Below are 26,422 nucleotides of genomic sequence, written 5' to 3' on the forward strand. Positions count from 1 at the left end.
CACATTCGACACAGCGCCGACTCCCCCCCCCGCCCCCTTTCGCCGCCCCCCCACGGGAGGCGGGGCCGAAATCAATTCAGCCCCATTTTCAGGCGGGGCTGGGGGGCCCCGCCGCCCGGGAAGGTCCGACTTTTCGCGCACGTGGGGGCGGTCGGTAAATGTAGGCGCGGTTTCGCCGGCCCGCGTTTCGCGTCCCGCGAAAAGTCACGCCTGGTGTGTGGGGGGGGGGGAGCGCGAGCTGGTCTCGAGCCGAGCCGCCAGCGGAGGGAGCAGCAGCCGCCCCGGCCCACAGGGCGCAGCCCGTCGCGCCGCATTCACTCCCAGTAAGTTTCGTGAGGGCGAAGTCGATCGGGTTCGCGTGTTCTCGCCCCTTCCTCGACCCGTTGCAATTTGATTTCTGCTGACTTGGCTTTTTTCTCCCTTTAAGGTGAGGGCTCCCCTCCCCTCCCCTCCCTCCCCTCCCCTCCCCTCCCTCTCCTCCCCTCCCCTCCCTCTCCTCCCCTCCCTCCCCTCCCCGGGGGTGGCGTGGGATTTCGTGGGATCGCCCCTTTTAAATGCTCTTTTTATAAACAAAACTCTGCTTTTGCGCCGTCCCGAGGGTTTTGCTCGCCCAGGGGCACTTGGGTTGCGCCGCTCCATCTGGAGTTTCCTGACAATCCGGATCGCCGGCACCGGGTCCTTTGTTACCAGCCCACTTCCGTGCTTTGCTTTCAGTTCGTTTCATTGTTACCGAGGGGTGAGGGGTGGGGGGTGGGGGGCGGGGGGTCGCTCCGGTGCGCCCTGCTGCCAAATGAAGACCGTTGAACTCGGCGTGCGGCTGCCTCGATGGGCAAACGGGCTCTCGTTCCCTCTCTGGGTGGTGGTGGGGGGGGGGGGGGGATGCCGTGGAGTTAGTGGAGGCACTCCCGTGGATCTCTCCCTCTCTGGGTTTTGGGGGGGGGATGCAGTGGAGTTGGTGGAGGCGCTCCCGTGGATCTCTCCCTCTCTGGGTTTTGGGGGGGGGATGCAGTGGAGTTGGTGGAGGCGCTCCCGTGGATCTCTCCCTCTCTGGGTTTTGGGGGGGGGATGCAGTGGAGTTGGTGGAGGCGCTCCCGTGGATCTCTCCCTCTCTGGGTTTTGGGGGGGGGATGCAGTGGAGTTGGTGGAGGCGCTCCCGTGGATCTCTCCCTCTCTGGGTTTTGGGGGGGGGATGCAGTGGAGTTGGTGGAGGCGCTCCCGTGGATCTCTCCCTCTCTGGGGGGGTGGGGGAGTGATGCCGTGGAGTTAGTGGAGGCGCTCCCGTGGATCTCTCCCTCTCTGGGTTTTGGGGGGGGGATGCAGTGGAGTTGGTGGAGGCGCTCCCGTGGATCTCTCCCTCTCTGGGGGGGTGGGGGGGGGATGCAGTGGAGTTGGTGGAGGCGCTCCCGTGGATCTCTCCCTCTCTGGGGGGGTGGGGGAGTGATGCCGTGGAGTTAGTGGAGGCGCTCCCGTGGATCTCTCCCTCTCTGGGTTTTGGAGGGGGGATGCAGTGGAGTTGGTGGAGGCGCTCCCGTGGATCTCTCCCTCTCTGGGTTTTGGGGGGGGGATGCAGTGGAGTTGGTGGAGGCGCTCCCGTGGATCTCTCCCTCTCTGGGGGGGTGGGGGAGTGATGCCGTGGAGTTAGTGGAGGCGCTCCCCTGGATCTCTCCCTCTCTGGGGGGGGTGGGGGGGTCGGTGCTGAGGAGCCACAAAGTCAGCGCCATTCATGCGATGGACAGCGTGTTCCTTGTCGCGTTTTTGGAGAATGGTGTAAGAACGTTTCAAGCCCTCAGTTGGGTGGCAGCAGCAGGCTGTCCACTTCGTGTCTCCAGCAGGAGAAGTCAGATGACCAGCCGATCCCTGTTCATTCTTGTGCATCAAGTGTGGGTTGTTAGTCTTTCGTGTGAAAGCGGAGATTTGTGGACCATCACATTGGGCGGAGAGGGGAGGAAAAACAAAACGACGTCCCCGCCGCTTTGCTGAATGAAGAAAAAGTAACTTTAACTGGCGGTCCGTCGCCAACTTTCGAGCCTGTCCCTTCTTTTGGCAGCGAGCGATCGCCAGAATGGCACAGCGGTGTCAATGTTCCGCTGGAGTGATCGGCTTCGCGTTAAAACGGGCCATGCAATCGCTTTGTGAACCGAAGGATAATACTAACCGAGTTAATTAATTGCTCCAGCCCAAGGGTAATCTTGGGGATTGATCGCAAATGGAGAACTGGAACGTTGGTTTTTTTCAACCATTAATGGAACAAAAAGACAAAATGACAAAATAAAACAAGGCATCACCAATGTGTTGGACAAAGTAACAAAGTAGTTTTTGAAGGGCTCTTGAATATCGTGACTTTGAAAATGCAAAGTTCAAAGACAGTCTGCGAATTGTTTGTTTTTTACATTTATTATTGAAAAATTATTCCTCATTTATTACAAACAAACCGATCCTTCACAATAAACCCCCCTCAAAAAAGGTTTGGATGAATTAGAACGTGCATATCTATTCCAAACAATTTTGACCAAATCCTTTTAAAAGCTCTAATGAACAAGAATCTAAAATCTGCTGAATTAGCCACGCTTTATTCTGGAAGGTTTTGAATTTTAGTCCTATATTTTCCAGCTCTTTATTGTCTAATGCCTGGAGATTTGGTTTTCTCGCTCCTAACATTTCTGACTATTGTTCAAAACTGTGGCAGATACTTTTTAAAGACTAAATATAATTTTTATATTTTTGTGTGCTCTCTAACCAAATCAAGAGCCGATTGTAAACATTGTTGCAATAGGAAACAAAACAAACTAAGTTGTTGTTTCTAAAAATGTATTCCAGCCTATTGAAACCTAATGATCACGGTATGCACTTTTTTTTAAGTTTGTAACCATTTAAAATACATGGTAATGTCAAGGTTGTTGACCTTGATCTGTAACAAAAAGTAATTCTTACACAATTTCAAAATAAATGAATCAAATTTGTTTAAGAATGCTGAAATATTTTCCAGAAAAAGACATTCATTGGTATATTTCATGCATTTAGCTTATAACTCTCTAGTTCGGTTGATTTTTGTAGTATTTGTTGAGTGATACATTTCTTAGATAATGTTGAAGTACAGAATAAAAACAGAATTACCAAAGCAATGCAGAATACTTGTAATTATTGAGAGATTGTACAAATCTACGCTTCCATATCCTGAGATGGAGGATGTACAATCATTCGGCCAATTGTCTATGTATCTTGTACTTCCAAATAATATTGAGTTAAAATAATATTATTTGTTGTATTAACTGGTAGTTTAGTGAAGGGGAATTGCATGCAATTGCAAAGACTCATAAACATAGAAAATAGATTAAGTGTCAATTGAGTTAGAAATAAAATGATAATGGGATGCAATGCAGTATCTAAATCTAAATTTAGCAGAATAGTGAAAGGGCCAGTTGAGATGTGAGTGGAAAATTTCAAATTTTATAATTATCCAGTCATTGATCAAGATGGGGAAGCAATGTACAGAGAAAAACAAGTTGTTCATAATATATATGCAGAATTCTTTGCATGAGTGGTATGTTTGTGGCTTTTTAAAATTAGAGACATTGCAAAATTTATTTAAAAGTAATGGAATAGATTAAAACCTATTAAAATAGTTATCTCTAGGATATTGTAATTATTATAACGTACAAGATTCAAATTCAAGGTGATGGAAGCCAATTTAAAACATTGAAAATCAGATTAGAAGAGACTGTTGAGCTAGATGAGGTGAAAAGGTCAGAAAAATTAACAGCAATGGATTTGATTTTTTTTAGCATTCAAATATTCCAAAATAAATTTTAAAAAGTGATTTATTCATTAGATTCTGACACCCAGATATGATTAAAATCGAAAGCAAATCAACAATGTTTATGTAAGAAAAGGAAAACAAGACAGAGGAAGAAAGAGAACGTATCCAAAGTTATTAAAAAGACACATTAGCACATCACCAAATGAGAAGTGAGCAAACAATGAGAAGGTGGAGGGATTCAATAGACACAGCATCATCTATAGCAGTGGTTCTCAATCTTTTTCTTTCCACCCACATACCACTTTAAGTAATCCCTAAGCCATCAGTGCTCTGTGATTAGTAAGGTTGAGAATCACTGCTCGAGACCGAATTGTTACTGAAATATTTTGCTTCAGAAAAATTGTCATTGGCCCATTTCTTTTGGAGCTATGAAACCGTGCATATAAAACAGTGGTTTTCAACCTTCCCAATCACATACCACCTTGAGCAATCCCTTCTCTACAACTCTCCTTGACACCGAAATGACAGCAAAAAGCAATAAACATTTACAGATATCTTTTGCCAGAAGTGCAAAGTAGATGATGCACCATGACTGTCTCCTGAGATGCCAAAGACAACAGAAATTAGTCTTTAGATGTTTAGCTATACTCAATAAAGTTGTTTCAATAAAGTTGAAATTGTTGAATCTAGACATAAATTTTCCTCTGGCATTTTAGTACAGATAAATGTGTTTTACATTTTGGGAAATCAAATGCAAGAGGAAAGTATGCAGTAATTAGCAGAACTCTGAAGAGAATTGATGTACAGAGGGATCTTGGTGTGAAAATCCATAAAAGAGGCAATATGAGTAGATAGGGTGGCCAAGAAAGTGTACAGCATGCTTGCCTTGATTGGTCATGGCATTGTGTTCAAAAGGTGGCAAGTCAAGGTGCAGGTATGTTTATTTTCCTGAGGAATATTGTGTGTTGTTCTGTTGATCACCTCATACAAAAGATATTAAGCTTTTGAAAGGGTACAGAAGAGGTTAACCAGGATATTGCCTGTATTGGAGAGTATTCACTATGAGGAGAGGTTGGATAAACTTGGCTTGTTTTTGCTAGAGTGCAAGAAGCTGTGAGGCAATCTGTTAGCAGTGTGTAACGTTATGAGACACCGATAGGGTAGATAATCTTTATCCCAGGGTGGAAATGTCAGATACCTGTACCAGAGAGTACAGGTTTAAGGTGAGAGGGGCAAAGTTTAAAAGACTTGCCTTGCACATCTTTTTACACAGTGAGTGGTAGGTGCCTGGAATGTGTTGCCAGGGAGGTGGGAGAAGCATTTAGACAAATAATTTGACAGGCAGGGAGGAGAGAGGTACAGGGTATGTGAACTATGTGCAGGCAGAAGGGATTGGTTTAGATTGGCATTATGCAGGTACTTGGTGCAGACATGGTGGGCTAAAGGACCTGTTCCAGTGCTGTCCTCCACTCGATTTTATGTTAAATATTTTCTAAATCTTCATCATTATTAGCTCAAATTCCTGAATTCCCACCTAATTGGACTGTGGGCATGCTTTCACCCCATTAAAATTACTTTCTGCCAGTTCGAAGAGCTGGTTAAGGGTTGAGACTAAGTACTAGATTTTGAATTAAAAAGAAACAAATTAATTTAGACAAATAGCCTGCAAGGAAAGGTAAATGGCATAAATTTAATCGTAAGTTTAGGATAGTCATTAAGTTCAACACCTTTCTTGTTTTGCTTCCAACACATGTACTGTTTTGAAATCGTTTACTTCTTGTTACAAAGACAAGCTGATTCTTGGAGTAGGAGGGTGGTGAATTGATATCCCAGCATGGAGTTTTGATTTCTCATTAAAGTGAATCATGGTGTTCTAGAAAGATTACTTCCTGAAAGTTTCAGAGAGTGTGGATGAAGGTCAATAAAGGAGCATTGGAATAAAAATGGGAATGACTTCTTATCCATAAGAGCAGGCTGTGATCTGAATTACCTTCTTACTGGCTTGATCAAAGAGATCTTATGTCATGGAAATAATGAAAATGTATTGAACCTTCCCCAAAATGATTCAAAGTGAACATTATAAACAAGGTTCTCAACTTGGCGAAAAGGGATGAATTTATGTGGTCAAAACAAATAAGGTAGGGAGTGTGCAGAATCGTTTGGAATGATCATACTCAAAGCCTACATGCGTGTCGACAGAGTTGTCATATTTTGAGATTTCCATAATTTAGAATTCCTACTGGAAAAATGGTTATGTTTTGCAAGATTAGATTTAACTTTTCCTTACTATATTTTACAATCTAGCATAATGAATTATTGGAGACATGCACATTTTAGAACTGGCAGATGTCGTGGCCAGTTATTTTCTGTGGCTTGAAGACTCTGACTCTTTAATTACTTACATAAGAAATCTCCCTTGATCTGAATACATTATTCAAAAAAAGGCTGCTATTTGGAAATGATTATGTTGCATTATATTTATAAAGAATGTATCATATCCCTTTTAAATCAGTTTGTTCATTAAGTTTCGTTAATGATTTAATGCATTTAAATTTTTTTTTTTTAGTTTATACAAATCTTTATTACTAAATCTAAAGCTGAATTCACACTACAATATGCAAGCCCTTCCCAATTATACTTATCAACGCTTGGACTGGTCCCAACTGCCAAAGCGAGGCAACGACTGCACACTGTAGTAGGTTGTCTGGGCGCCGGTAGCAGCTTCTCCACCTCCCCGGACCGGGACGTCGGTTTGGAATCTTGAAGTTCTTCTTGCTGAGAGATGTTGCCAGCTCTTGGAGAGTCTCCTTTGTTTTAAGGATAATAGTGGACCTCTCTTACAGGCATTAAAGAATTTGACAATTTAAACCTGCATAATTTCAAATACACATTGACAAAATTTGTTGCTCATTAAGTTTTTGCTTGTGTTATGGACAATCAAGTCACATGTTTTTCAGTAAGGAAAGGTATTGACCCAAAATCTTGTGCTGTTGGAAGAAAATGAGAGTGCAATTCCTTCAAAAATGGTGCCAAAGCTTTGGCAGTTGTATACTTTCCAAACCCAGAAATATCAAAAATTTAAATAGCTTTCAGAAGCATCAAAAGAAATTGGATACATTTTATTAGTGAAACAGCAATAAGTTTTGAGTAATCCTGCTCTTTTTCAACTATGCTTCATTATTACCGGAGATGGTTGTTTTAAGTCTTGAAAGAAATGAATGACACAAGGGTTAATTTAAGTCACTGACCCCACTGGCCAAACAGAAAGCTTTGCTGTGGATGGGTTTGAAAGAATTCTAGTGTATGAATGTCATGTAACAAAGTTTGACAAACTTGATAAAAATAAATGCTTTGATTTTAAACCAATGGATTCAATTTGCAGAATATTATTTTGGAACATACGGTAGTCAGTTGCTCTCAGAATATGTGCAATGTAATTGTTCAATGCAAATTACTTAGAGATTATTCCAATTTATGCCTTTGTATTTTTTAATGTAATGTATTTTTTCAATGTAATTTATTCTCAAAGGCTCACTTTCTAAACATAGAATAAGTATTCCCAAATATAAGTTAGTTATATGGAATGAAATGGATTTTTGTTGATTAATTCAGAGAGGTTTAACTTTTCTACTTTTCTCTGATACTTTCAAGGAGTTGCAGATGATATGAAAATTGGAGCTGGTGTGGATAGTGTAGAAGGTTGTCAACGTTACAACAGGATATTCTTAGGATAGAGAAAAGGGCAGAGAACTAGTAGATGAAGTTCAATCTGGATGTGTGAAGAGATGCACTTTGGAAGGTTGAACTTGAAGGTGGAGTACGTCGTTAATGGCAGGATTCTTAATGATGTGGAAGAATAGAGGGATCCTGGGGTCCATGTCCATAGATCCTTCAAGGTTGCTGGACGTGGCAAGGGTGATTAAGAAGGCACATGGTTGTGCTGGCCTTCATTTGTCGGCAGCATTGAGTTCAAGAGCCATTTGGAATGTTCCAGTTTGGTAGACTATGAGCTTGGAGACAGTTTTGAGGTCTCGGTATCAGAACTATGTTGCTAATTTATCTTGAGATTCTACTGGTACACTGGAAGTTTGGTGAATTTCATCAATGATGTCTGATTTGTAGAAGTGATTCATGTTTCTTGTGATCTGGTCATGGATTTTGATGATCGAAGAATTGGTTGGGAGTTGTATAGTGCAAAATTCATACTTTTGTTCTAGTGAAGAATTCATTGATAACTTGGATTCCAAATATGCAGATGCAAAAATGTCACAAAGACAGTGCTACACAGCACAGAAACAGGCTGTCTATGCCAACCAAGTGGTCTACCATAGCTAGTCTCATTTACCTACATTTGGCCCTCATCCCTCTAAGTCTAAACCTTTCCATGTAGTTGTCTCGAAGTATTCTAAGCATCATAATTGTGCCTGTCTCGACCACTTCAAATGACAGTCATTTGATATACCATCATCCTCTTGTGTGGGGAAAATGTTGCCTCTTAGATCTCTTTACAATCTGTGTATTCCTAGTTTTCTACTCTCCTACGCTGGGAAAAAGATTCTCATCATTCACCTTATCTGACCCCTCATGATTTTATATACATTGATAAGGTAACAGTTGTAACACTGTCCCAATTCTTGTGCTTTCATACTTTGAAGTTTTGTACTCTAAAGTGATGGTTTAGATTGAGGTAATCATGCTTCTGGAGTTGAGGGATGAAGGTTGAACTATTTTCTTGTTTGAAGTAGAATACATTGCAGGAATTGTTTCAGTAGTGCAGACAGATATTAGGAATGATAGAACTGCACAAAGATGAACTATGATCCTGTCAGTTAGAATTGGTAATCATTAATTTTAACTGCTGCTATCTGCTTTTTTCTTAACATATGAATGGAATGTGGTGGCCACTGGGAAGGCCAGTGTTTAATGTCTTCCCTTAATTTTCCTTGAGGAACTGATGGCATGCCACCTTTCCCATATGAAAGCAGGGTCCCTTCAATCAAAGAATCCAAGATGACTTTTTGTACCTCTGTTGGAATAAATATGTTGGGTAGTGAATATGATGCCATGCAGGTACTTTGTCCCAGATGTTGTCTAGCTTACATTTTATTGGAGCTGTACTCTTCCAGGCAAATAGAGAGAGATTTCCATTACACTCCTATCTCAAGATGCAATTTATTATGATAGTAATAAAACAGTCTCACGTTACATGTAATTTCTTTTTGCCTGCTGCAAGGCAGACAGATTTGCCACCGGCAGGATTTTCCTAAGCGCCTCTTACAGTCGGACTTTCAGTCAGAGAGGAGCAAAAGAGAGGTTCCCCCAGAGTCACTGAGTGTCTGTAGATTTATCTGCAGTGCTTCTGCAGCTCCTGCAGCCACACAGTCTAAACCATTGATGACCCGAGCTCCAGATCAAAACCTCCAACACTAGGAGATGGAATCTACATTGTAGATGGAATAAAGTCTGGTGAGTCAGGATGTGAACTGCTGCCACAGAATTTCCATCTCTTACCTGCTCTTGATGTTGATTGTTAATGATGTTGAATGTGTGTAGCTAGACTATTGTTAAATATAATTATTGCTTGATGTTTGTGTCGAGTAACATTCATGCTACATTTATCAGGACACACTTTACTGATGACCAGGTCATACTGCTTGCAAGGCATTGGCTGTTTCATTGGCCAAGAGGTTCTGAAAGGAAATTGGCAGTTTATTGCAATTATCACCAAATATGCATATTTCTGATTATGGCCTCTGGAGACAAGATCATTGGTGTAGAAGCTGAAGATGATTCGGTCTAAGAATCTGTTGTGAGGATCTTAATTAGTGGTACCCTGGAACTCAGATGATTAGATTCCAGCAACCTTGGTTATCTTCTTTTATTGCAAGTTCTGAGAGCAAGAAGTAGAGTTTTCAGCTTGATTCCATTTGACTTCAATTTTTTACAAGGACTTTGATATTAATCAAATGCTGCCTTGATTAGTACTGTCAAAGGCGATCACCTTTACAATTATAAAGTAGGTTGATGAATCAATAATTGGTGAGATTGAACTTGTCACAGATTTTATGGTCACATTTTGTGGATACTTGTATATTTGCCTGCTGAATATGTGACCAAAATTATCTTGGAAAATCTAATAGCTCTTTTTAAGTTTTTTTGGACATAAGCCATAGTATTACAAGATACAGGCTATATTTGTGCTTATGCTTTTACGTTATCCTGAACTTCCAACCCGCAGGAACTATTGCTTCAATTTCAGCTCCTGATGAGATGATCTATTGCCAACTGCACTCTAAACCTCACTCCTTCAATCACCCTCTGTTTCACAATCATCGTCTTTACTGCAATACTTTTCAATATCACATCAAAATATATTTATGATAACTTAACTGCAATTTCAAGGAAATGAGTAGCATTTATGTGGTGCAGAACAGAATAATTGGTTGATCATGCCATTCAAAGGGTTTTGCACAACATCCTCTGATACTACTTTTCAAGTCAGTAAATCTTCTCCTGACTATTTTACATCATACATTTGGGAAATTCAATCTTCTCAAAGTTTTATTTCAATTGCCAAAATAAACTCCCTGTTGTCTTGATTAGCAGAAGGTTGAGGACAGTATTACCAGGGTTGATCTGTATAATGAAAGCTAAGACTCTCTTTCTGTGGACAGATCGGTTGTCAGTTTGTGGACATTAAAGCTGCATAATGGTTTAAATGAATTGTTTCAGTTAATTTAAATATATCTGGATATGTATATATTACAACATATTGCTGCATAAATGCAGGAATTATAACCTGCTGCATGTTTCCAGCATTTTCAGTTTTTATTTCAGATTTTCTGCATCGACAGTTCTTTTAGGTTTTCAACTTCAGGCCACTTTTTACAAACATTCAGGCCTATGAATTTCAAACCACATGCATTGGAAATGCTTTTAACAAGGAATAGCATATTGAGATACTTTGTTGGAGATTTCAGCTTTCGGATTTACTATCAGAGTACATACATGTCATCACGAGATTCTTCTTCCTGCAGGCAATGCAGAATTGGTAGTGCAAAAAAAAACTGCATTCAACGTACATATGTAAACAAATAAAAAAATGTAAGCAAGCTGTGCAATACAGAGAGGAAAAAAATCAATAAAGTGCAATGGTAAGAATCTTTCACTAAGTCCCCAATTGAGATTGCTGTTGAGGAGTCTGATGGTGGAAGGTAACATCTGTTTCTGAACCTGGTGGTGCGAGTCTTGTGGCACCTGTACCTCTTTCTTAATGATAGCAGCGAGAACAGAGTGTGTGCTGGATGATGTGGATCATTGCTGATTGCTGCTGCCCTACAATGTCAGTGTTCCCTACACGTGTCCTCAATGGTGGGGAGGGTTTTGCCTTTGATGTCCTGGGCTGTATCCACTACCTTTTGCAGGGCTTTACGCTCAGGGGAATTGCTGTTTCCATACCAGACTGTGATGCAGCTGGTTAAGCACACTTATGTAGAAATGTGCCAGGATCTCTGATGTTGTACTAACCTTTGCAAACTCCTGAGGAAGTAGAGGTACTGAGGTGCTTTCTTCATGATGACATTTGTATGTTGAATCTGAGATAGTGACTTCCAAAAACTTAAATTTGCTCATCCTCTCCACCTCTGATTTCCCCAAATGATCACTGGATAGTACACCTCTGGCATTCCTTTCCTGAAGTCAACAATCAGCTCCTTGGTTTTGGTGGCATTGGGTGCGAGGTTGTTGGTGCACAATTCAGCCAAGTTTTCAATCTCCCTTATATATGTATCTCTTTTTATACAACCCACTACCACGGTGTCGTCAGTGAATTTGTCAATGTTGTGTTGTCGTATTGTAATGGATAAATATTGGGAGGAATTTTGGTAAGATTACAGTAGGTTACATACATACACACATTTTAAAACAGATTTTATTTGAAAGACTGAAGAATTCATATTCAATAACATTGCAGAATCTCTGGAGAATGTGATGAACATTTCACAAGTAGGTGCTAATTGAAATGAAGTCATGAATTGAAATACCATTGTTTGTAGGAGACAAACTGGCTGTTTAAAAAGTACTTGCAGTGTACTCTCAGAAAGGTCACTCCTGGGTTTTGTTTATCTAAGACAACATCTTGACCAAGAGAGGAGAACTCCTGTTGTTTGCTGAAGAAGGTGGGGGTTTTGCAAGTGAGAGAGTCACATGGGCTTTCTGGCAGTTGGAAGTTGGAGAGAGAGAGAGAGATGAAGTTAACAAGCCCTGTCAGCTAGTGTGTGACACTGAAAAACAGCTGAACAGTGCAAGCCAGGAAGCTGGTTGAAACTGATGAAAAGCTCCAGAGCAGTGGATGGCTGGGAGTGCTATCTGTCTGATGATTCTCTTGGAATAAGTGGAACAAAAGGAACTCTGTGGTGGCCTGAAAGAAAGAGATTACCATCTGGAAAACCCTAATGGGACAAGTTTCATCAGCGAGACATTCAGGTGACTAATGGTGGTACTTCGGTTGTGGAAATCCTGGAACAACAAATCTCTTTCTGCAAACCTGACAAGAACTTTCCTGAACGGTAAACATTTACCTTTCGAGCACCACAGCCTGGTGAACTTTATACATGTTAAATTCTGTGCACAGTATAAGAATTGCCTGCAACCAGTGAACTTGGAAGAAGAAGTGAGATTGAACTGTGAACCAAAGAACTTTTCTTAAATTTACACACACATTACATACACGTGTGCTTAGAATTAGAAGGGGGTTAATTTGGGTTAGTTAAGTATAGAGATAAGTTGAAGTTTGATTCTGTTTTCATATTTAAAAATAATTAAAAACAACTTTTGTTTTTAAAAATTTCTTGTTTTGGTGAATGTCTATTGCTGTTGGGTTTTGGGGTCCTTTGGGATTGTAACATTTTCAAGCCCCACAGTCATAGGGGTAAAGCAAGTAGACCAGGGGGCTAAGAGCACAATTCTATGATGCTTCAGTACTGATGGAGATTGTGGATGACCTGTTCTCACTAATCCTCACTGATTGGAGGTGGACTGGAGGTGAGGAAATCCAGGATTCAATTGCATGGTGGAGTGTTGAGTCTCAGGTCTTGGAGTTTGCAGAACAATTTTGAGAGGATGATGGTGTTAAATGCTGAACTGTATTCGATAAAGAGCACCCTGATGTATGCAATTTTTCTGTCCGGTTGTTCCAGGACTTTTCATAGAGATGGCATCCACTGTAGACCTATTTCTACGATAAGCAAATTGAATTGGATCCATGTCACCGTTCAGCCAGGAGCTAGCCTTTCAAAACACTTCACCACTGTTGATGTGAATGCCACTGATCGATAGTCATTTAGGCAAGTTACCACCTTCCTCTTGGGCACCGGTATGAATGATGCCTATTTGAAACAGGTTGTTACCATGCCTTGCTGGAGTTAGATGTCAGTGATATCCGAGAATACATTGGCAAGTTGGTCAGCACGTATTTTTAAAACTCCGCCAGGTACTCCAACTGGACTGGATGCTTTCATCGGATTCATTCTCCTGAAGGGAGCCCACACACAATCCTTGGATACTATTTTCAGATTCAATTTGAGATTTTGTATTTATTATCCGAGTACATCACCTCACATACCACCTCAAGATTCCTCTTCTGTGGGCGAGGCAGAATTGCCACTTTATTGATAGTGCAAAAAAATGTACACAGTGTATATGTGTAAACAAATAAAGAACTGTAAACAGATAATGAATGTAAACCAACTGCACTACAAAATGCACAAGTAAGAGTCCTTAAATGAGTCTCTGATTGAGTTTATTGTTGAGGAGTCTGATGTTGGAGGGGGTAACAACTGTTCCTGAACCTGGTGGTCCAAGCCTTGTGGCACCTATACCTCTTTCATGATGGCAGCAGCGAGAAGAGAGCCTTGATGATTCCTGCGGCCCTCCAATGGTAGTGTTCCTTGTAGATGTTCTTGATAGTGGGGAAGGTTTTGCCTGTGATGTCCTGGACTACGTCCACTACCTTTTGCAGGGCTTTATGCTCAGTGGCTTCGGTGTCTCCAAACCAGACCGTGATGCAGATGGTCACCACACATCTGTAGAAATTTCCCAGGGTTTCTGGTGTCATTCCAAACCTCTCCCATCTCCTGAGGAAGTAGAGGTGGTGATGTGCCTACTTCACGATGCCTTTAGTGTCCAGGAAAGATCCTCTGAGATAATAACTCACAAGAAATTAAATTTGCTCACCCTCTCTACCTCTGATTCCTTAATTATCACTGGATATTCTTGAAGTCAACAATCATCTCCTTAGTTTTGGTGACATTGAGTCTAAGGTTGTTGTTAGTGCACCATTCAGCCAAGTTTTTAATGCCCCTCCTGTGTGCTGACTCATCACCTTTCTTTATACAACCCATTACAATGATATTATCGGAAAATTTCTAGATGTTATTGTTTTGGTTATCATTCAAAACATTTGCATGCCAATGCTTTGTACTAATGTTAAATTTGTGCAAATTCAAATGCATAGGAATTTGAAACAAAACCATTTCATTCCAATATTGCAGTGAGTGGTGCAAATGGTGTCCTCTAGTTGCATTCTTTGTATTAAGTACATTCAGGCAAATTGAAGGAGAGAGGCTTAAAAACAATGTATTTATAATGAGGAGGAGACGTTGTTTCCATTTCGTACTGACTGTAGTCTTCTGATGAGAAAGTCAAGGATCCAGTTGCAGAGTGGGGTATACAGGCCCAGAGTTTGTGGCTTCTTGATGAGCACTGAGGAAATAATGGTATTGATGGCTGAGTTGTAGTTGATGAAGAGCAGCTGTATGTATGAGATGATGCTTTCAAAGTGTTCCAGAGCTGAGTGGAGAGCCAGTGAAGTTGTATCTGTTGTGGAGCGATTGTGACGATGGGCGAATTGCAGTGGGCCTAGATCTTAGGCACGTGTTAGTTCTGGCCATGACCAGGCTCTCAAAGGATTTTGTCACAGTAGAAGTTAGTGCTACTGGGTGATGGTTGTTGAGGCAGCTCGCACTACTTTTCTTGGCTACCGGAATGATCGATGCCCTTTTGAAACAGGTGGGAACCTCTGACTGGAGCAATGAGAGGTTTAAAATGTCTGTGAACACTCTGGCTAGTTGGTTGACACAGATTTGCAGTACCATGCCAGGTACGCCGTCTGGGCCTGACTCCTTGTGAGGGTTCATCTTCTCGAATGATGTTCTGACATTATCCTCAGAGACAGATATCACAGGGATTCTAGTAGGCACTGTTTGGTTCTTCTCAAAGCAGGCATAGAAACTGTTCAGCTCATCAGGTAATGTGGCATCACAGACATCTATGGTGTTCACCCTCGCTTTGTAGGCTGTAATGTCCTGCACACTCTGCCGTAGCTGGTGTGTCTGTCTCTAGCTTCTTCCAGAATTGCCACTTTGCCTCAGTGATGGCCTTCCACAGGTCATACCTGGTCGTCTTGTAGAGATCTAGATCTCCTGCCATAAATGCCCTTGTTCTTGCCCTCAGTAGGTTGCAAATCCTCTGATCTATCCAGGGCTTCTGGTTGGGGAACACCCAGTATGTGTGTGAGGGCACACACTTGTCTACGCAGGTCTTGATGCAGTCAGTGACACCTATTGCATATTCATTCAAGTCTATGGATGAGTTCTTGAACATGTTCCAGTCCACTGATTTAAGGCAGTCCTGCAGATGCTCCTCCGCCTCCCTCGACTATACTTTCGCCATCTTCACTATTGGCATGGTGGTCCTCCGTCTCTGCTTGTACGCCAGAAGTAGAAATACGGCTATGTGATTAGAATTGCTAAAGTGTGTTCATGGTATGGCTTGGTAGGCATTCTTCATGGTGCTCTATCAGCGGTTGAGTGTGTTGGCTCTCTGGTCTTATGTGATGTGTTGGTGGTAGTTTGTCAGAGACTTCTTCAGGTTGGCCTGATTGAAGTCTCCTACAATGATCGGGAAGGCATCAGGATGTGCTGTCTCGCGACTGTAAATCACCTTGCCAATCTGATGTTAGTCTGGGGCAGAATGTACACTGCAACCAGGATGATGGCAGTGAACTCCCTCAGCAGGTGAAATGGAATAGAATACAATATTTTCATGCAAGTGAAGTTTGTTCAATTTAACTTCTGTGTTGTATTTTTTTTTTGTCTTTTAAACTGTTTATTCTTAATGCAGGCACTATAGGAGTAAGTCTCAAGCAACCAGAAAGTACACTTTTCCAGCATTTATCAATCCCCAGAGGTGCCAGAAACTGGTTTTGCTGTATCAAATTCTTCAATTTGCACACTGCAATTTTCTTTCCTGGAAAATCAACAATGCTTTGTGTCACGATTCCTGAGTTGCTCACTGAACAGGATGTAATATGTCTCCCTTAATTATTATGTCATTACCTTTGAGAACAAACATTTCAAATTGATTGTTGTAACACTTATTCTTGCATAATGCTTCAGATCCCAGTTTCAAAGGTGATTTTTTTAAATTCAGTCCCCATTTGAAAAGCTTAAGAGAACATAATTCTTCTCCAAATTCTGAAAGCATTTTACTCAGCATTACCCAATATTTAGTTTTAATTTGGAGCAAGGTATTTGTGTTTTGAAAATTTTATTTAACGGATTTATAAAACATAAAAAAAAATAGAATATACAGATGTGTATTAGAAGTATAATACCCCCCTCCTCCCCTCTACTAAACTATATTATCCCCACCCTCCTCCCCCAACCCTCGGAGCCTTAAAAAAAAATTAGAGCATTTAAAGTTAACTGATCAACGTGCCAACTCATTTACTTAAGATCTATAGCCATACATTCCAAGTATAAACTCCACATTTTAACAAAAAAGGAATAATTATTTCACAACTTTTATGTTATTTTTTCCAAATATAAACACAATTGTAATTCACTCTGCCATCTTTGTATATTCAATTCTACATCATTTTTCCAAGTAACAGCTATACATTTTCTGGCTACTGCTAACCCTAACCGCACAAATGTCAATTGTGATTTGTCAGCCAACCCCGGAATAATTGCATTTATATAACCCAATAAACACATAATTGGATCTAATTGCAAATCAATTTTGAATAAATCTCTCAAAAAATTTATAACTTTTTCCCAAAAAGATTTAACTTTCTTACATGTGCATCTAAAACACAAATCTGATTAACTAAGTCCATATTTCTTCAACTTCTCAGGAGTCAAATGCAATTGATGAATGAAATTATAATTAACCATAATTATATCTCACATTAATTAGTTTTGTAACACTATCAGTACACCTATTTGACCATTCTTCCCAGGACAATTCAATACCTAAATACACCAACTTTGTCCATTTTTTTCTTGCAGCAACCTATACATATCTGATATAAACCCTTTTGTTTCCTTATCAACCATTAGAATCTCAAACTTCGTTTGACTTGGTAAAATTAAATCCCTACCAAATTGTGTTTGCAAAAAATCTCAGTCTTGATGATGAGCCAAAATAGAATTTGATGAAATACCATATTTCTCTTATAATCTATTGAATGTAGAAAATTTACCTGCCTCAAAACAGTCTTGTATAATACTTATTCTTTTCATTTCCCAATTTTTAAAATAGGGATTATTTAAAGAAAATGGAATTAATTTATTCTGATACAGAGGTGATTTTATTGATATTTTTCATTTAGATCTTATAAGTTGATCTCGCTTATACCAAATATCCATTATATGTCTTAATACTGGTAATTTTTTTTTTTTGTAGCAATAAAGGATTCCATTTATAAATAAAATGACTAGTTTCTTTTTCAAAAATTTGATCCAGTTCAACTTTTGCCCACACAGGTGGTTGTTGAATATCAAATAATCTATTAATAAATTTCAGTTGTGCCGCTTCATAAAAATTTTGCTGTAATTGAAGTCCACCCCATTCATATCCCCATGTTAATTTTTGCATAGAGACCCTCAACATTTTACCTTTCCACAAAAATAATCGAATTACTTAAAAAATTTCTTTGGTATCGCAGGCAAGCAATCTTAACGCTTTTACAAATGATGTCTGAACTACAGTAGTAGTTTGCAAAATGTAATCTCTTTGGTACGGTTGAAAGAAATTTTCTGTTATAGTTTATTTTTTTTCTTGAACCCAAGTTCAAACACACACACATCCCCCACACATATTCTCTTTTTCAACTAATGTTTATGATTTCAGTTATACAGCATCTATTCAATGCCCTTTAAGAAGGTGAAAAGTATTTTCAAAATTTCCGTTAATGCCATTTAAGTATTAAGATTGTGAAATTTCTGCTATCTTTTGAATAGATCTAGTGATCAGATTTTAATAACAACATCACTGATTTGAGGCCCGTGCATTTGTAAATTTTGCTCTAATTCTGTGCTTGTTTATCTTTGAGGAACCATTCCCCTTCAGGAAAGATTCTACAGAAAGATAGAGCTTTTATTTTGGTGTATTATCAATTCAAAATGGTAAATTAAGTTGACCACAGACAAAAGCAAAGTAGTACATTTTGATGGAAAGAAAATCTTTTAAAAGATAAAGTCTGATAGAAGATTCAAATGAAAAAAATAGCACAGATTATCAAGGTTCTTTTAAAGTTATTTTTATTGAGTTTTATCATGCAACCATACATTATAAATCCATAAAAATTAAATATAATATGCTTTTGGATTGGTATCATCATAGATATAACAATACAGCCCACCTCACTGACAAAAGGCAAAGGAGGAAAAACCCAACACCCAACCCCAACCAACCAATTTTCCCTTGCAACCGCTGCAATCGTGTCTGCCTGTCCCGCATCGGACTGGTCAGCCACAAACGAGCCTGCAGCTGACGTGGACTTTTTACCCCCTCCATAAATCTTCGTCCGCGAAGCCAAGCCAAAGAACAACTCTGATTATCTGAAATGGTCGGGACGAGGCCTATGTCGGATAAATGTTTTTTTTGGACAACTGGTTCTTTTTTAAAAATGGCCCAGCATCAACAGCAAATCACTTGTAACAGCATTTAAACAACAACAAACAATAAGAGGAGGCTTTACAAGCATTAAAATAATGTTTAATTCTCACCAAAAAAAAACTGATGCCCTGGATCATTAACATCTCCTCACCAAGGCCCTGCCCTTGCTGGGAGCCCAACGGCTCCAGCCCTGCCGGTAGCTCGAGGTCCCACTGCTACCAGGAGGCTGCTCTCCTTGATGACGCTGGAACAAAGGATTCTTCCGACCACTTGTGGCTGGGAGACAGAAGTACACAGTTTGAGAGGGAGAGTTGAAGAGAAAAGTCAATAGGGGTAGGTAAAGAAGAAATGGAAAGAGAAAGGGGAGGGATCTATCTGAAACGAGGACAATCGGCGTTCTAATTTCATGTCGGGTGAAATTTTTTTTCAATCTGTGAGGTCATTTCGGCTCCGAAAAAGTTTCGGATAAATGAGGATTTCTTATTCATTTTAGATATCCTCATTTATCCAAAATTTAAAAATATTTTTGATAAATTTTAGAATACGAGTTATACTGTACAAGGACTTGTATTCCAATCTAAACATATAGTGAATAATAAAAAAATTAAAAAAAAATATTGATTGTAAAGATCCACCATGCAAGGTTGAAATTGGTATTCAAGCAGATTTGAAATGAATGGCCTCTGGAAATCCAATGAAACATGCCCATTTACTGCTTTCCCTCTCCTTGAACATTCCAATTATGAAGTAAAACACAGAATTCTGTGGACACTGTGGTTGAAGTAAAAACACAAAATGCTGGAGAAACTCAGCAGGTCAAACAGTGTCCTTATGTAGCAAAGACAAAGATACATTACTGAAGTTTCGGGCTTGAGACCTTCATCAAAGTTTGAGAAAATTCCAGTGAGTGTCAGAATAAAAGAGTGGGATGGAGAAGGGGGAGTGGCAGGGTAGGAGATGATAGGTGGAGAGGGGAGGGAGGGGGAAGCAGCATTAAGGGGGACGGGGAAGACAAGGCTGTTTAGGTGAAAGAACTGGAAAGGCAGGAAATGGGGAGGGGGAAGCAGAGCCAAGCAGGTTTAATGAAAAGCAATGAAGTCAATGTTCATGCCATGAAAATACAGTGGTTCCTCCAATCTGCGGGTGGTCTGGGTGGGACAGTACATAAGGCCGTGGACGGACATATAAGCGCGGGAGTATGACCTGTAATTGAAGTGGTTGGCCACTGGGAGGTCGCTGTGGTTGCGAACGGAGAGGAGGTGCTGAGTGAAGGACAGACATGTGAGTGTAGGAATGTGACCCGGAATTCTAATTATGAAAGTAAGGTATAAGTGGACCCCAAGTCTTATTGAAAGAGATGTTAATCTTCCTAACATTGTCTTTTTTTTCCAAACTTAGAAAGGACATAATATCCAGTAACCATTGATTGTGGGTGGGTGGAAAGTCCTCTTTCCATTTAAGCAATATTCTTCTTCTAGCCAGTAATGTAGAAAATGCTTAGACCTGTTTTTGATTAAACATTAAATATATGTTTACATCACTGGAGAAGCCAAACATTGCAATCAACGAACATGGTTTTAGATTGATCCCAAAAATGACCAAAGATTATCTGAAAATAGCTATCCAATATTCTGCTAAATTGGGACAAAACCAAAACATATGTATTCAAAAAGGCCTCACATCTTTTACATTTGTCACACAATAAGTTGATATCTGAGTAGATTCGAGTGAGCTTAACTTTAGAAAAATGTACCCGATGTACCACTTTAAATTGAATCAAACTGTGCCTAGCACCCAGAAATGAGTCTTGAATCAGAGCCAAACTTGAAATCCAATCTTCTTCTGAAATAGGTATATTAAGATCATTCTCCCATTCGATTTTGATCTTAATTAAAGAGATTGTTTTTAAAATTCAATATTTTATAATATAAGGTGGATATTATACTTTTATGTACAAATTGTAACTCAAAAGGTTTGTCTGTGAAATTCGGATCTGGAAGATATGGAAATACTGAAATTTTAGAACAAATAAAGTGTCTTATTGATAAGACATATGTGTGGCAGATTAAATTTCATTGTCAATTGTTGTAAAGATGCAAAATATTGTTGGATAAAGAGATCTGTTAAAAGTTTCAATTCCTAGATCAGTGGTTCTCAACCTTTTTCCACTTTAAGTAATCCCTATGCCATTAGTGCTCTTTGATTAGTGACAGATTATGTTATATTTTATATTGTATATAGATAACACTTTTGGAAGATAAATTATGGGGTTTTTAGTTGGGTCACACACAGATACAAACACTTCAAAACACATCTCATTTAAAATGCTGCAGCTCTGCTCAAACCAGACAGTCCAGGTTCCGAGTGCCTTTGCGAAAACTTTGAAGAGTGTCTATAAGGACTTCACAAGTAGGTGTAAATTGGACATGTTGTGGTTAATGGATTGTTGTTTTGGAAAGCAACAGATGAACGGACTTGAAGATTAGGTCTGGTGCTGCAGTCTATCTGAATGGCAAAAAATGAATGAGTGTACTGAAAAAAAACCAGGCATATTATTAAGAACATTATGTAAAATGTGTTCCTGTCTATGAATCTGGGTAATAAAATATTGAATTCATGGTATGAAAACAGAATGATTGTTTTGTGAAGGGATCTCTTGTGTCTTTTGAACAATTAAATACATACAGAGTAGCTAATGGGACTTATTTTTGTTTTCTCCAGCTAAGATCGTTCCTAAGAAAAAGATGGGAGCCAAGTTTGGCTTCCCTTAAATTTAGTGAAATGAAATGAACGATTTGGCTGGGGAATATACCTAAATTTATAACTAAAGATGTACTATGCACTCCAGAAGGAAAGTGCAAAACCGGGTTTACAGAGATTGAGAGAGAGATGGGAGTGGGATTAAGGTGTTGCAATAATGGAAAGATGTTGGTCTGATTGGTGTTTGGATAGCATGACATCAATTATAAATGCAAGATGTAGATTAGTGCAATATAATTTCCTTTACCACAGAAATTGTATAAATTAAAATCTGAAATATCAGAGAACTGTTTAGGTTGTGGGACAGAAAATAGGAATGTTTTTACGTGCTACGTGGTCGTGTGTGAAGGTGAGACTTTTCTGGCAGGATATTACTGAAATATTAACAAGGATAACAAGGGTGACTTTCACAGGAGACCCAGAGCTTTTATCTTCTGTGCAACTTCATTCAATGAAGCAATAAAGTAACTATATTCCAAATTTCATTTGTTAAAATAGCCTTAACAGAAGCTTAAAAAAATGTATTGCAATTACTTGGAAATCCACACACCCTTCTACAGATAGCACAGTGGACAGCTGAGATGAATAGTTGTATACGTATAGAAAAAATTACATATAACTTAAAGAGCAAATATGATATTTATTAAGATATGGAAGCCATATTTGGGTCATGTAGGGGATCAATTATAATGTAATTATAAACAAAAATAAAAAGAACAATAATAGATGCTGCTATACTATAAATGTAGGTGACTTCCCCATTGAGAATTGTTTTAATGGTCAACATAAATGTGAGCCCTAACGGTGTGTGAATCTATATTGTGAATAAGGAGAGGGGTGGGAAAGAGTTGTTTGTTTTTGTAAGAAAAGGGCTTTTTGTATATCGTGTGTGTGTGTGTGGAAAATATTAAAATAAAAATAACAATTTATTGATCAGCAGAAAATTCTACATTTATAGATAGAATTTTTTGTACAATTTAAATATCATGTACGTAGTAAAAGATTAAAAAGCTATCTAATCTTTGTGCTTTGAAAACAGATTCTTTGCGAGGAAGGCCGACAATGAAATCTAATGACTGTAACTCGGAATCTATTGGTAACATCAGCAAACGAGAGGTAATGATTTAAAATATTTAATCTTCCAATCCTGGCTGATTTTCTTTTCAATTAATTTTAAAGTTTTAAGGCATTGTCGTTGGAAGAACTAGAGATCAAGTCTCGCTCAAGATGAAATCCTTTCAGTCTTGACTATCTCCATCTGGTATACTTGGGAATGAATGATGGTGACAGTGTGCACTAAAGAAATAAAGCATAGCATTATTAAGGATTGATGTCCCTTATTTTGATTGAATGTAAATCTCTCAGTGTGAGTGAGGGAATTGAAATTGAAATAAATGATTTTAGAAGTAGTTCTGGGCATTGAAGAATGAATTTAACGAGAACAGATATTTACAGACGGAAGAAATGAGTTAAAGATTGCTTACAATACTACTACTTCAGCATTCTTCCACAGAGCTGTGCACTAGGAAGGACTTTATGATATTTTACTTTTTTTTTGTTCAGCTATTGCCTGGAGATAATTTTACTCTGGATTAAATTGCTGCCTTGGAGGTGTAATCGAAGCACACCAGAAAGAGTCTCCAATGAATGGTGACGGAGTTGATATTACTGTTTTTCGTGTGCACAGCGGGTTCTGACCTGCCAGAGTTAACCTTGTGAGATGTGGAATGTGATCACGTTTCAGTCGCTAAAACGTGTGACGATGTATTTCATTGAATGCAGTGGCCTTGCATGTAAGGACATGTTTGGTGTTGTAGAATAATCGAGTCATACAGCTATTGCAGGACAGTTGCCTGTACTAGTGGATAAGCTGGCCTTCATCATCTTCACTGTTTCCCCTCAAAAAGTTCTTAATTTTGTGTTTCATTTCTTTTTCCACACATGAATGCTGACATTTCTATTTTGCAGTTGTGTTTGTTTTTGAATTTGATTAGTGGAATTAAAATAAAGTGTGAATGATATTAACATTATAAAGCGTGCATAAGATAGCGATCTAAATCAAAGGTTGGAATTAAAAAGAAACATAGGTATTTGTAGACAGCTGAATTATGGGCCATATTAAAAACAAAAATATGTAGCATAGGAGGATCAGAATGAGTTTTGTTACATGATGTGGCGCCATGAAATCACATTTAGAATTTTGAGGTTTAAGTGTTAGAGAAAGGTACTTGCACAGTACTTAGTAATTCTTTCTAAAAATGCATGATGCATCGTTTAATAATTTGTGTTCTGAATAAATAGGAAATCGTGTACAGGTACGTGGAAATTCCAGCTGTAGGATATGATTGTTCCTTTGATTTGAATCTCTTCCATTCTTACACAAGCAAAATACACGATGGTTTAATTTTTCAGTAGGCTATAACATGTACCTTAGAGTGCAAAATTCAGGAGTTAGAATTTAACTTTGTTAAATGTGTTGTTTTTGATAAATATTGAATCATCTGTACCTGACATGTTATGAATATACTAAGAACTTATAAATACATAAAGCAAACTGCATTAGGGTTAGGAATATAATTATGAATATAATTTATAAACAAATTAATTTCAGGAGATAGATTTTCCTTTTTTCTAATTTCTAAATCTAATTGATGTTAGAATTCTGGACAGAGATGTGCTCTGTTACAAACAAGGATGGCTGTTAAACCATATTTGTGACCCATTGCAATCAGTTTCTTTAGTGTCCTCCTAGAATTTACATAGTTGGTGAGTATTTTTTTTAATAGAAAACATTATTTTTGGGCATTCTGTACTTGAGATATAAGACGCTAACAAGTCCTGTGTTTCTGGAAGTTACTGGCTCATTTATGCTGAATGGAGAGATGTTATCGACCATCATAAAAAATTATTCTGGCAGTGTTCCATTCAGCTCTGAAAAAATGGTTCATCTGACTTTTTCTAAGGGTCCATTCTTTCATTCGTTTCGTCAGAAACATTTGTTTTTCTTTGCTTTATAAGATTCTAGCTGACGTACTCTATTGGCAGGTCTCTTCCAGTCAGTCTGAACGAACTCTTACTGTTGTTTCAAACCTAGTCCAAGCCCAATGCTTGCTGATGTACATTTACATCGTCTCTTCCTCAGTCTTCTCTTTCAATAGTTGCTTCCTGATGTCTCCTAATGATGAATTCTTTTGAGATTTCTGCACCCCCTCTCAAGTCCTGCCTGTTGCACAGACCTCGTTTCATTAGTGGCTCTGAGCTTCATAATTGCACATCTAAACTGCTTCTCAGAGACATCTGCCCTTCCTTTTTAAATGACTTGCATTTTCTTTCAGCCAATCTATCCTAATGTGCTAGGGTACATGGGGAAGTTTATGGTGACGTCTGAAAAGTCCCTTTTCCACTGGCATCCCAGTTAATTGGCCATGCAGTGTGGCTGGATAAGGAAGCCATTTATGTTGTTTCCACTGGGCCACCTTTACCATGGACAGTGACTGCTTTTCCATTAAACACACTCATCCCCAGGGATCAGAGTGTTCTACCTTCAACTGAAAATAGGAGACTTTCTGCTGTCCTTTTTCCATTGGCTTAATCGGCATGCTGGGTATATGAGTGGGGGGTAGAGGCTGAAAATCCCCAGCGTAAAATGATTGGAAGATGAAAGGAAGAAGATATAGAAATCTGAAGTTAACCACATCGAGGTTCAAGAATATTCTTTCTCCAATGGACAAAATCAGTGAACCGGTGTGGACTCGAAAGGCCAACGTGGCCTGTTTCCGCTCCGTAAATGGTTATGTAATTTGATGTCAGCATGCTGACTGTTTTCTCTTTCCACTGCACCCTGTCCCAGTTAATTCCTGGGACAATGCGCCAGTGGAAAAGGGGCTAAAGAAAGTCCTCCCTCAATACAGAAGAGAAGATGCAGGAGGCTTTAAAATGCATAAAGGTGTATAAATCCCTGGGGTCTGATTAAGTTTGTTAAGCTAGAGAAGAAATTCCAGGATCTATGGCAGAGATATTAATATTGTCATTAGCCAAAGGTAAAGTGCTGGAAAACTGTAAAGTGGATAATGTTATGGCTTTATTTGAGAAAGACTGCAAGGAGAAGATAAACAGCTTTGGGTTGAGTAGGTTTATGGAAGGGGTTCTGAGAGATAGGATTGGAAAGGCAAGGATGCTCAGGGATAGTTAGCGTGAATTTACGCATGGAAAATCAGACCTCATGAATTTAATTGTTTTGTGTAGAAGCGAACAAGAAGATTAATGATGGCAGGGCAGAAGATGTATATAGACTTCACCAAGGCCTTTGACAAGATAGACTTGTCCAAAAGGTTGGATCACACAGAATCCAGGATGAACTGACCAAATGGATTCAGAATTGACTTGGAGGCAGAGACATAGAATGGTAGTGGAGGGTTGTTTTATATACTGGAGACAAGTGGTGTTCCATAGCAATTAATCTGGATCCACTATTGTTTATAGTTTATATTAGTGATCTGGATGAGAATATGGGAAGTGTGATTGGTAAATTTGCATATGGCACTAAAATTGGAGGTATATCAGTCAGTGAAAATGTTATCTAAGATTACAGTGGGAATCTTTGAATATTGAATTTTTTTATACATGTAATTAATAAATATATAAAAACAGTAAGAGTTTAAATTTAAGAAAGTTTCAATCTTTATGTGATGGTTATTACCCCCTCCTTTCCTCCCATTCCCTCCCTCCCTAAACCCTCCACCCCCAAGAAAAAAAGTATATATAAAAGATGTATAGTAGTATAAAATAAAGAAATAGAAAAATAAAAATACCTTTATGAATTGCAGCACACAGGACCCCAACAAGGTTTATATGATCAATTTAGGGAAGAAGATTAACACAGGTCTCAAGAAGCTAGAAGAACATCACTACATATTTATACCTAAAATTTGCATATATGGGCTC

General features: G+C 39.2%; 1 protein-coding gene across 12 annotated transcripts in view; it reads left to right on the top strand.

Annotated features, from left to right (window-relative positions):
* dnmt3bb.1 (DNA (cytosine-5-)-methyltransferase 3 beta, duplicate b.1) overlaps window positions 1–26,422 on the top strand; it is a 333,238-nt gene that overhangs the window by 184,272 nt on the left and 122,544 nt on the right. For 6 of the 12 annotated variants that reach the window (XM_069883972.1, XM_069883982.1, XM_069883985.1 and 3 more), the window contains exons 1-2: window positions 107–323; window positions 22,518–22,594. In XM_069883972.1, the coding sequence (XP_069740073.1) occupies window positions 22,541–22,594 (54 nt within the window). In that variant the 5' untranslated portion in view covers window positions 107–323; window positions 22,518–22,540. The other 6 variants (XM_069883973.1, XM_069883974.1, XM_069883976.1 and 3 more) reach the window with 3 other exon arrangements.

This window comes from Narcine bancroftii, chromosome 6 (assembly GCF_036971445.1).
Source record: "Narcine bancroftii isolate sNarBan1 chromosome 6, sNarBan1.hap1, whole genome shotgun sequence".
Lineage (NCBI taxonomy): Eukaryota > Metazoa > Chordata > Chondrichthyes > Torpediniformes > Narcinidae > Narcine > Narcine bancroftii.